This window comes from Archocentrus centrarchus, chromosome 13 (genome assembly GCF_007364275.1).
Source record: "Archocentrus centrarchus isolate MPI-CPG fArcCen1 chromosome 13, fArcCen1, whole genome shotgun sequence".
Taxonomy (NCBI): Eukaryota; Metazoa; Chordata; class Actinopteri; order Cichliformes; family Cichlidae; genus Archocentrus; species Archocentrus centrarchus.
This window is the reverse complement of record NC_044358.1, coordinates 30,274,621-30,286,855: the sequence shown is the minus strand read 5'-3', so window position 1 is coordinate 30,286,855 and position 12,235 is coordinate 30,274,621. Positions and strand designations below refer to the sequence as shown.

General features: G+C 37.8%; 1 protein-coding gene across 3 annotated transcripts in view; it reads left to right on the top strand.

Moving 5' to 3' along the window:
• Positions 1–12,235, top strand: part of dync2h1 (dynein cytoplasmic 2 heavy chain 1) — a 133,803-nt gene that overhangs the window by 108,824 nt on the left and 12,744 nt on the right. For all 3 annotated transcript variants that reach the window (XM_030744320.1, XM_030744321.1, XM_030744319.1), the window contains 3 exons: positions 6,199–6,315; positions 9,036–9,143; positions 9,946–10,047. In XM_030744320.1, the coding sequence (XP_030600180.1) occupies positions 6,199–6,315; positions 9,036–9,143; positions 9,946–10,047 (327 nt within the window). The remainder of the gene's footprint in view (positions 1–6,198; positions 6,316–9,035; positions 9,144–9,945; positions 10,048–12,235) is intronic.

Below are 12,235 nucleotides of genomic sequence, written 5' to 3'. Positions count from 1 at the left end.
ATCAATCTTATGTGTATACAGATGAAAAATTAAAAGAAAATCAGCAAACATTGTCTTAGAGAGGTGTTCGGTCGAAATGTGCTGCCAGAACAGCCTCGGTGTGTCTTGGCATTGATTCTACAAGTCACTGGAACTCCACTGGAGGGATGGAACAGCATTCCTGGCAGTGCTTGCATGAACTCCACATGATAAGCCATGTTACCTCGGCATGATTTGGCAGTGTTCCAAAGAGCTTCTTGTGATGCCAGGAATACTTGGCTTTTTTTTCAAGCTTCAAGTGCCACCATAAATGTACAGTTAAGGTCAGGTTAGTGTCAAAAAAAGTCACTACTCTTGAAGTCAGTCCTCCTCCTTTGATCTTCAAGCAGCAGTTGCACAGCAGTGAGGCTAAGGTCATTATTCTACTGCCCTCTCCCTCTCTCCTTTCTCTCTCCCTCCCATCTTCTAGTTAAAGATCCTCTTTCTCTTGCTGCTGTTTCCCTCAGATTTTTGTTTCTCGAGTAAATAGGACTTTTTTTTTTTTTTTTGGTCATCCACTGAGAAATACTCTCTTAGCTCACTGCACCCACATGGAAAATGTGGCTTTTACGGGGAAAACGATTTATGTTTTATCAGAAATAGTAACGCTTTATAATAAATAAATGCTAAACTGGTAGTTAATTAAATTTAAGTTGGCATTTCTTTTACTTTTAATAACCAATTCAATGATAATTAATGTTTACTACTTAGTTAATTGTTAGTTTGTAAACATTATCTTGATGTCATAATCACTGAAGCTTAATTAACTATTAATTTAACATTTATTAATTATGGTTATTCTTAAGTGTTAGTGATTTATATATTTGGAAACATCCAATTGCTCTATTTACCAATATTCTTAAGTAATTAAGTATAAAAACAAATGATTTGGGCAACCATTAGTGAAATAGAAATCTTCTTTTTTTTTTTTTTTAAAGAAAAAGATGACATGTAATATATCTCATTCCAATAAAAACAAAACAAAATCTTATTTTTTCACACTATGGTGATTTTTGCATGTAGTTGTTTTAAGGCACCTTTGGTAACATGAGAATGTTAGTTTATCATCTGAACAAGTCTGTGCTTGTGAACTTTTAATTTGGTTTTTCATTTCAAAATGATAAACAGAAGCAACTTGAGGGTTTCTGATAACATTTCAGCCATAGATGTATTTTTCAGTACTCAACAGATATGGACTCTGACAGTTTGTAGAGATGATTGTAGCTCATAAAAATGGATGCTTTTGTTTTCCAGCCTGTGGAGTTTTTGAACAAAATCTACATAGTGAGTTGAATCCATCAAGTGCTTTCTTTACTGGGGTTGGGAAAACCCTGGTGTCTATGTGTGAATGTGTTTAACGGTTTATGGTCACTGCAGATTCTGATGTAATACAGTGTAACAGTCTCACACAAACACACAATTTTATTTCAGTGTCGTGATTTTGTATGTGCGCGTTTGTGCGTGCACGCACGTGCCTGTGTCTGTGAGTTTGAGGGAGATGCAAATCTTAAAAGACAGAAGCAGGATATGGAGTGAAGGTTGCATGACTGCACTGTTCACTTTCTTGACCATCTTATTTGAATCTTGGAATTTTCACATCTAGTAATGCAAACATATCGTCCGTCTAACACATTAATCTTTGTGTAGTGTTTGGGTACGACCTGTGTTCAGTGTTTAGTTAAGAAAAAAAAAAGTACATTTTCCAGTAATTATTTTTTTCCAGGCTGGGACTTGTTGGTCTTGATTTTATTCTTTACTGGTTTTTCTGTGAAGCACACACAAAAAAAAAATGTTTTGACTTGAATCTGCTTGTGTTATTGTGCAACATTTAAGAAATGTTGACCTACAATGAGGGACAATCAGTGATGTCAGTAATGCCTTACTTAGTTACTTAGTAATGCGTTACTCTAATATGACTACTTTTTTTGGTAACGAGTAATCTAGCGCGTTACCATTTGTAGTCCAGCAATCAGATTAAAGTAACTTATCCAAGTCACTGTGCGTTACTATTTTTGTAATTTTCCTTAGTAAAAAGATATATTTTTGCTTTCTTCTTGTGTCTCGGAGAGTGACGTCTGGAAATACAGGCACTATTTTGAGTTTGTGTCAGCTTAAGATGACAATATCAAGGTTAGCTGTGCACTCTGTGCTGGCGACAAAGTGCTATCTAGCTTCAAAAACACTACGTCAGAATTGAAGAAACATTTGGGGTCGCAGCACGGCACAGTCAAACTTACAGAGCGCGCCCCACCAGGTGGAGCGAAGCAGAGCTGCGGCTAATGCAGGAGGCCAAAAAGTGATCGTCTGCCATACAGTGATTTTGATGTTTCTATGTGCTTAGAATATAAGCAAAGACATGTGTAATGTCTTTGCTTATATTGGTTAATAGAGTGCGCTTAAAGTGTCTTTGTAGAACTGTGATGTTATATTTGTTGTGATTTCTGCAGCCTTCTGAACCAGATTTCTGTTTTAAAAGACATTTTTAAAGTCAATGACAGTTTTTAACCTTGATTAAAAAAACAAATATATAAAAGTCACTTTGCGAAAAACTGAGTGCAGCTTCTACCTTGTGATAGAAATGCTGTTTCTCACTCAAAAGGACCTGATGTGATTCATGAGAGATATCTTTGACATATGTTTCACAGATTATAGGTCAACAAGTCATTTACAGCTGTTTAAATACAGGCAATCACTTTCTGGCACAACACCGGCATCTGTTGAATGTAACTAATAAAGTAACTTGTAATCTAACTTAGTTACTTCTAAAATTAAGTAATCAATAAAGTAACTAAGTTACTTTTTAAAGAAGTAATCAGTAATCAGATTACTTTTTCAAGGTAACTATGCCATCACTGGGGACGATGCTTAAGACTTTGGTCAGATGTTGTACATCTATAGTCTACTCCAAGGTCTTTTTGAATCCAAAAAGTTGAGGCTCAGTATAGATGTGCCACACACAGCACAATTAAACTGTGTTTCTCATGTTTGGTGCATTTTCATTGCTGTTGTCATTTGTACTGAGAAATAATATGTATATGTCTTCCCATTGTTTCCCATTCAAGCCCGGTATCCTTATTGAGAATTAGTTATTGAAAGTAAAGATACTTTTTTGTGAGTTGGATGAGTAACCAAAAACATGAGCACATATACAGGTTAAATTTATTATCACACAGTTTTGCTTTAAAGAGCAAAATCATTGTTTTCATAACAGAACTTTGTATACCTGTTGATGGAATCAAAGTAAGAATGAAATGGAATAAGTGACATTATAAACACAGTGAGATAATTTTGCTGTGTTTTTGTGTTTGTATGAGGTATGATCATTAAAACTCTTCTTACCAGTTTAAAATTTGGGTTATCTCACATTCAAGATCACCTTCTTGGGCATGCCCAGAGAGCTTTCAGCTATTTTTAGATTCCTCCTGCAATTTCCTGTTTTGACCACTTACACCATGCCCTCTGTGATTTCACCACTGACGTCAAACTTGCGCAGAGAGCAAACATCGACTTCAAACTGACCCAAATTTCGTGTGAAAGATCATCACTGGCTGCAACCAAGCAGTTTTCAGTTGAAGACTCCACAGTTTCCGAGCCCAAAGGCAGAATTCAGCTTTCATCAGGTCGTGCGCCGTGAATTTGTCCCCCAGCATGAGACTGTCAGTGTGAAGTTCTGCTGTAACATCCTGAGGCATCTGAAGGAGATACAGATGATCTGAACTGTGTGTGCCAGCGTTCCCCTTAGAGTGCACTGATAATACAGAAGATTTCAGGCCATACAAATACAGTCTTCACACACCACTTGTAAAAGTTCAAGGATTGCCACTTTGACACACATTTCAAAGGTACAATTGCAAGGGGAACTAACCAAACTTGCTAGCTGTCACTCAGGTGAAATCAGTTTAAAAAAGGCGGTTGCATCGAAAGTCTCCTCATAATTGGTTTGATAGGGAGCAGATTGCCATGGTCACCCCAAGTTTACATGGAAGATGTCTTTGCAAACATTTGCCAACTACTCACCAAGCTGTAGTGAAACTGTTAAAAAGTGCAGCACAAACTGGAAACGGAGACTGTTCACCTTCAGAGTAAAAGCAACCAACGTGTTTGCCACATTTAAATCAGGTGAATGATCTCGGTAACCCTTTTCACAAGTTCACTACTGCTAGTGTTTTCACCACTAATTGGTAAGTTTTTGCAGATGTCTTCCACGCAAACCATGGGCAACCAATAATCTGCTGGCAACCAAAGCAATTACGAGGAGGTTCATTTGTTTTGGCGCAGCACCATTTATCCCCATGTGACCAATTTAATCTTGCGACTGCCAACAACCTCCAGCAACCACTTGCCAACCTGTTGGGGAATACACATTATTCCCTAGTGACCGGTGGTTCCCAGGATGTTGCCAATTAGTCTCTAATCTATCGATTTCTCAGAACTTTTTCACATCTTGTATGTTTTTGATTGTAAGTGGCTCCATAGTATAGTGGTTTACTCATTGGCCTAACAAGCAAAAGATTCTGGGTTTGATTCCAGGAGATGCCTTCCTTCTGGAGTTGCGTTAGGAAAGTCATCTAGCACATTTTTTAAAAATCTGTCAAATCAAACATGCAGAGCTACCCACTGTGGCAACCCCTTGTGAATAAGGGACCAGCTGAAAGTAGCTGCTTCTCCTACTTTTATGTCTTCTGATTGTAATTATCCTCAGTGAGCACACTTCAACCACACACAACCTTTACAGATTGTAAGTGCAGTCCCCATGTGGGTGTTAATGCAATTAAATTCATTCATAGTGTGGTCTGCTGATCACTGGAACCGCCACCCTAGTTTAATTCACACGGCTCCCAAAAGACCACTTATGTGGGTGTGTTACCATGTCTCTTTCTGTACCCATCTTCCCCATATGTCATTGTCTCCTCTCCTGCTGTCATTTGTCACTGTCACTTTCATGCTCTCTTTTTCTCTCTTTTCCCCAAATGTATGCCTTCTTTACTCTCACTGTCTGCACGTTGTGCTGTTAACCTCATACACTCAAGATATCCCATGGGAAACTGTAGTTTATGTGGATACCATTTAGTATAAATGTCTAATCTTATGAATTACCTGGCACGGGTCATAATGGCCTTAAATGTCTGTTGAGGATTGGGCTTACAGGCATGATTTATGATAAGATGTAGTCATATAGTTTATGCACAATGTAAAAGATATGTATTTTGGATAGAGTTAGGAACAAGCATGCAAAAATGTCCCAGTCAAACTAAAATAACAGCAAAACATTGTATGCAAAGAGAAGTATATTTTTCCAGATTTTGCATATTGCTTATATATTAGTACAATGGCATCTGTGCCTTCTGTGGCATCTTTTTCTCTGCAGCTTCTGTCTGGTTGTCACTAATTAAAATATTGATTATTTTTAATATGTTTAAATTACTATTTGAATTACATTATATTTGATATCAACCTCTTTTATACTGCTGTCAGTAAAGTTTTCAATTGTTTGGTTTGTTTGTTTTTTTTTCCCTACCTTCCTCTCCCTCTTTCATATGCTCAGACATGCATGCAAATGCACGTGTATATATACCCACATATATACCCAGCTTCTCTCCTGAGTTCCTGAGCAGAGAAGATAAAGCAAGTGTTAGTAAAGAGTTCTCCTGGACCAAATGAAAGCCATTTATCAGACGAGCTGCCTTACTCGTAACACACAAATAAATAGAAAATCGCACAACCACAAAACACACACACTGAGCCTAGATAAAAGTACTGTCCAAGACTCTAAGCCTGAAGCTAAGCATGCCTGATTAGGTATGTAAGGAGATGTGTTTGGGGTTCTCTCTCTCTCTCTCTCTCTCATTACAGGCCCAGAAACAGTGTTGATTCATGGGGTGTCTAGCATCCAGTGTCACTTTCTTGTTGTTTGGGTTTTTTCATCTTGCATACTTATTATGTTAGCATTTTCCCATAAAATAGGCATTGATTTGTAAATACTATGCGTTATTTGTCTTTATCATAAGTCATTTACCTACTTCGTATTATATGAGTGACATTTTAAGAAAAATAGCCCAGTTTTACAGGAGCATGTGCATTACACCACTTACTAAATGAAGAAAATTATTCTGTTAAAATCATTTTTTAAAAGACAGTTCTGTAATACACTCCTTTATTTGTGTTTTTGATTATTTACAGGTAATTTCTCAGCTGCGCATCCTCAGCCGCTCAGTCGCAACAGGTTCAAAGTTTGACAGAGAGCTCTGGTCAAATGGACTTTCACCTATCCTCAACTTATGGAAGAAACTCAACCAGGTGAGGTTTTTTTTGTCAGTTCATATTGACTTAATATTGACCCATTTCTTTTTATCGCCCTTGTTCTGCAAACCAAATTTTAAAGCTGCCTCTGTAGCTTAAAGAACTTCATTTGCCCTGATTTTAGGTATTTTTAGAAGTCTAATCCTCATTATTCAAACAGTGTAAATCACTTTGACAATTTTTGCTGTCGCTATACAGCAATTAATCATAATAGCAGGAATTGCTGGACAGAGGACCCAACTGCATGACACCACCACATGAGGCAGTTTAAATCAACAAAAAGCAGATTAATAGTTGATCAAAAATTGGAGAAACACACAGTCCAATTGGCAAAAAAAAAAAAAAAAAAGAATCACAAAGAAGTACAGGGAACAAAAGGTAGATACACTGGAAGCAAACTGACAAGGAGAGAGGCAAGGCTGTATGCACACACACATGTCTGCCCTGTGTGTGTGTGTGTATGCACACACACAGGGCAGACATGTACACGTGAAAGCAATCAAACACAGTTGAAACTAATGAGGGTCACAAAGGTGGGAAAACACTAAAAGCAGGAAGTAAAACCACACCTTCAAAGTAAAACAGGAGTAACAGAAAGGCAAAAAAAACAACAACAAAAAAAAACACAAGTATTAAGACTAACATTATGGAGACAGAGAAGGAGACAGAAAGGGGAATACAGAAAGCAGAAGGTAATGGGAGAACTAGAAACACAAAGGGGCTCAACAAAACCAACAGAAAACAAGGATCATGACACTTAATTAAAAGTTGTGGGAGGTAATCGGATATTACTAGTGCGGTCAAAGGCTGTCACACACACACACAGTGTGTTAGCCCCTGGTTTCCTTGGCCAAGGAGCACTGCTGTGTGCAGTTGCTTGGAGACTGGCACATTTTCAAATTAAAAGGACATCTTCCCCTACATTTAACAATTTACTCACCATGTATCGGTCTCCTCTCTGCCTCTCTCATGCTGTAAAGCACACATGCTTACGGTCTCCTTTTCTCTCATTTGCACGTATGTCTCCTCTCTTTCTGTCTCTCTTTCTTGCTGTTTCAGTCTCTTGTAGATGGAGTTGTTTTGTACTTACTGAAATGAAAATGGTTAACTGTGTTAATTGTTGCCATTGTGTCACCAACTTCCTCTCAATAGATCACAATCAACCACTGGCTGCTTTCAATTAACTATCCCTATGTCATCAGCCAACCTTGTTGTTTGACCATCAGTGGATGTGTGCTTCCCAGTGTGCCATTTAAATGCATGTAATTGTATGTGTGCATCATTTGTGCTCATGTGTGCAAACGTTTATGGGTTGTGGGAGATATGTGAGAGCTGTGTGTGTGTGTAGATATGTACAGACATATTTATTTTTGGCAAATCATTATGTAGTCTGGAGAGACATGGGCAGACCATGAGACAGCAGAGACTGTTTATTTGGCTTTTTAGTTACATTTTTGAATGGAAACAATAGCTGAGCTCTAGTCAATCTGAATCCCATCCAACCAGCTTTTTTCTTCATTGTCTGATTTATCGCTTACTCTATATTGTCTGTCTTCATTCCTCTGTCTCTTGGTCCCGCTGTCCTTCTTTTCCTCTCTTTTGCTTTTGTCTATAGCTGAGTTGTTGCAAGGAAAGCAAAATAGGATGCAGGTATAGAGGTTGATGATTCCAGCAGATTACAACAAAATCCAATCATTTGTATAATTATTTTTTTTCTGTAAGCACTCTTTATAATTACTATATATACTGTACTTGTTTGTCTAATATAAACAACTGCTCCACCACTCACCCCTATGTTTGCACTGTATGGAGCAAGAGAAACAATTTCCTATTTATTAATATCATGTTATTGCAATAGAACCAAATTCACTGCAGTTTAGAGTATGTATGTATATACATTGATCTATATGGAAATTCATAGGGAATACTGGACTATTGTACAAGGGGGACAAACAAAAAATGGTAGCATGCTGATGTGTGCAGGAGTTACTAATGTCAACATACATCTTACTCTAAGTTATTCTACTCATTGTTGCAAATTAAGTGAAAAATCAACATAAAGTGCCATACACTGAACCAAAATCGCTTCAGAGCTCCTCAAAAAGTCTTGTGAACTCTGTGGTTGTAAAACCATGACCTCAAAAGATACTGATTTTGTGTTTTGATAATGGTAGCAGAGAGTGCTGTTTAACGCATCAGTGCAAAATCGACCATTGGTATTCAGGTGTGTTGAGATCTGCAGGCCACAGAATAAGCGCCACATCATATTATATCATCAACAAAGCATCCAGTGACTATAGATTAGAGCATTGTCATCTTGAACGAGACCACTCATCAGGAAGAAGTATTTCTTTATAGGATAACGATGATCACTGAGAACAACTGATGTGAGTTAGTGATCGTTCTTGTATTGGGGCAAGTAAACTCAAACAATGCCAACAAAATACCTGCCTCAATGGCTAATGGATTTCATCACTGAAGCAGGGCAAGGTTTTTTTTTTTCTTTGTCATTTGTGTATGTGTACTGTGTAGTGTCAAAAGTAATGTGTAGTGCTAAAAGTGCATTAATGATAAGAATGCTACAGTACAACAATTGTCCAGTATTATATAGAAAGCCTTAAGGCATCATAGCCAATAGATAAAATAGCAATAGCTCTGATGAAATGACAGTAAGGGGCTTTGTCTTTCCCATTAATAATATGTCTGTCATCTGTCAGGGTTCTACACTAATCCACCAGAAAGTGGATCCACCTACAGAGGGTCAGAAATCACCAGTCCTTTCATTCATTGCTCTGGAGCAGTTCAATGCCGTCCGCTTGGTCCAGGTGCGTTAAATTATTAGAAATGATAGCTACCACTGAATTACAAGATCAGAATTTTTTTTTTTTTTTACATGTGTGAATTCAACACATAGTGAATGAGTGAGATTTATATGTAAAAGAAGCAGGCCTTGTTTACTGAAACGTCTGATTCCGATTATGGGAACACGTCTATATTAAATCTGTCTGAAATAAACAGGAAACTGGGGAAAGTCACACAAGTGGTGACTTAAAATACAGTACAGCAGTACTGTTATGGTTTTTGTGTAGTGACTTCTTTATCACTGAATGTCTACTGGGGGTTTTATTCATTTTTAAACACTCCTATTTATGTATTTATTTCCATCCATCCATTCCATGGATGGATGGAAATAATGTATTTATTTTTCTTGAAATTAACCAAAGCAATCAGTGGATGCAGGAAAGATCACTACCTGCATCCAATAACCATTGGACATCTCAGTCATTGTGAAACATACAGTTGTGGTCAGAAGTTTACATACACTTATCTTGGACAAAATGTCGTTGTAATTTTGGGCTTTTAATGATTTATTTGAACTGTTCTGTTTCCAGGGTGGTGTGATTTCACCACATACATCTTTAATGACAAAAAAAAAACAAGAATTAGGTGCACAAGATTACAGTTATTTGGGATTTTCATTCATCCATACAGGGTCAAAAGTATACATGCAGGCTTAAATATATACATATATCCCTGCACATAAATTGCAAAATTTAAGTCAATTACTCATTAGTGAGAAACGTTTGCACAGTATGTATTATATATGAACTGTAAGTGTCATCACAGAGTATCCATCAGTCCCTGGCTGCCCTGAGCAAGGTCATCAGAGGGACTAAACTGTTAACTCCAGAAGTCCAGAAATTGGCCACTGCCCTGCTAAATCAAGAGGTAAGACAATTCTATTCTACTCTATTCTATTCTGTTTATATAGCACCAAATCACAACAAACAGTTGCCTCAAGGCGCTTTATATTGTAAGGTAAAGACCCTACAATAATTACAGAGAAAACCCAACAGTCTAAATGAGCACTTGGTGACAGTGGCAAGGAAAAACTCCGCTTTAACAGGAAGAAACCTCCGGCAGAACAGCCTAGGCCTATTGCAGCATAACTAAGGAATGGTTCAGGGTCACCTGATCCAGCCCTAACTATAAGCTTTATCATAAAGGAAAGTTTTAAGCCTAATCTTAAAAACAGAGAGGGTGTCTGTCTCCCAAATCCAAGCTGGGAGCTGGTTCCACAGAAGAGGGGCCTGAAAGCTGAAGGCTCTGCCTCCCATTCCACTCTTAAGTATCCTAGGAACCACAAGTAAGCCAGCAGTCTGAGAGTGAAGTGCTCTATTGGGGTGATACGGTACTATGGGGTCTTTAAGAGAAGATGGTTCCTGATTATTCAAGACCTTGTATGTGAGGAGAAGAATTTTAAATTCTATTCTGGATTTAACAGGGAGCCAATGAAGGGAAGCCAATATGGGAGAAATCTGCTCTCTCTTTCTAGTCCCTGTCAGTACTCTAGCTGCAGCATTTTGGATCAGCTGAAGGCTTTTCAGGGAGCTTTTAGGACAGCCTGATAATAATGAATTACAGTAGTCTAGTCTAGAAGTAATAAATGCATGAATTAGCTTTTCAGCATCGCTCTGAGACAGGCTGTTTCTAATTTTAGAAATATTGTGCAAATGCAAAAAAGCGGTCCTACATATTTGTTTAACAAGAAAAATAACAAGGGGACTCAACCCTAACACTCCAGATGCTGTTTTGTGCTTGTGAGTACATGTGTTATCTATTGTTTTGTGAATGTTTCTTAAGAAGATTTATTGAACGGGGCTCAGTACAATAAATAGGGAATACAACTTTGTCTTATTGTCAAAATTGTCTTAGAAGTGGATTGTAATTCTTCTCATTCTGTGATGAAATAGAGGCCAAAAAGGTAGGCCTACATACAGTATACAGAGCTGACATGTAGACGTCTAGCAAGCACAGTATGTATCCTTGTATGTCCCCAGGCTGAGTTGGGGACAAAGGGGATATTATGAGGTAGAAAAGAAGAGACAAAGCCAACCTTTCACTCCTCCTGTGTGTAATCTCCAGAGAGAAGCCTTGGGCATAATTCCTGTTTCGCTGCTTGCCTTCTCTCTCTTTTTATATTAATCAGCAGGTTTTTAGTCTTATCCCCGTTGCCCTCTCAACCAACTTCCTCCAGTCTTTATCCGTCATGTTTTCACATCTCTTTGATTTCCTTTTCTCTATCTTGCTCCTCTAATGTACAGTTTTGGTTAAAAAAAAAAGTGCACCCTCTGTCTATTCTAAGGTTTTATATATCAGGATGTAATAAAATCATCTGGTCTTTACCAGGTCTTAAAATGAGGAAAATACAAACTGAGATGAACAACAACACACAACATATCGTCACCCTTCTAAAATAATTGCTTAAGTCAGGTTTTTCAAAAAACATGAAAAACATAATCAAATATGGAAAATATGATGATTTAGGCAAAAATAACATTTTTGTTAAAAATAATTATTATTTTAGGAGGGTGGTGATATTACACAGTGTCATTTATTTATCAAAAATTAAACCAAAATGCAGAAGCAGTGTATGGAAAGCTAAGTACACCCCAGGATCCAGTGGCTTGTAGAACCACTTTTAGAAGCAATAACTCTAAGTAATCACTTTCTTTATCTCGTCATTGTGGAGAATTTTGGGAATTTAACTGGGACTGTTCCACCTTGATTCTTTTCGTTTTCAGCCATTCTGTTGTAGATTTTTCTAGTGTGCTTGGGATCATTGTCCTGTTTCATGACCTAATTGTGCCAAGCTTTAGCTGTTGGACAGATGGCCTCAGATTTGACTCTAGGATACTTGGATATACAGGGGAGTTCATGGTTGACTCAGTGGCTGCAAGGTTTCCATGTCCTGTGGCTGCAAAACAAGCCCACATCATCACCCCTCCACTCCCGTGCTGACAGTTAGTATGCTGTGTTTGGTTTTCTCCATATATGGTGCTGTGACTTATGGCTAAACTTGGTCTCGTCTGTCCAAAGGATATTGTTCCAGAAGTGTTCTGGTTTGCTCAGTATG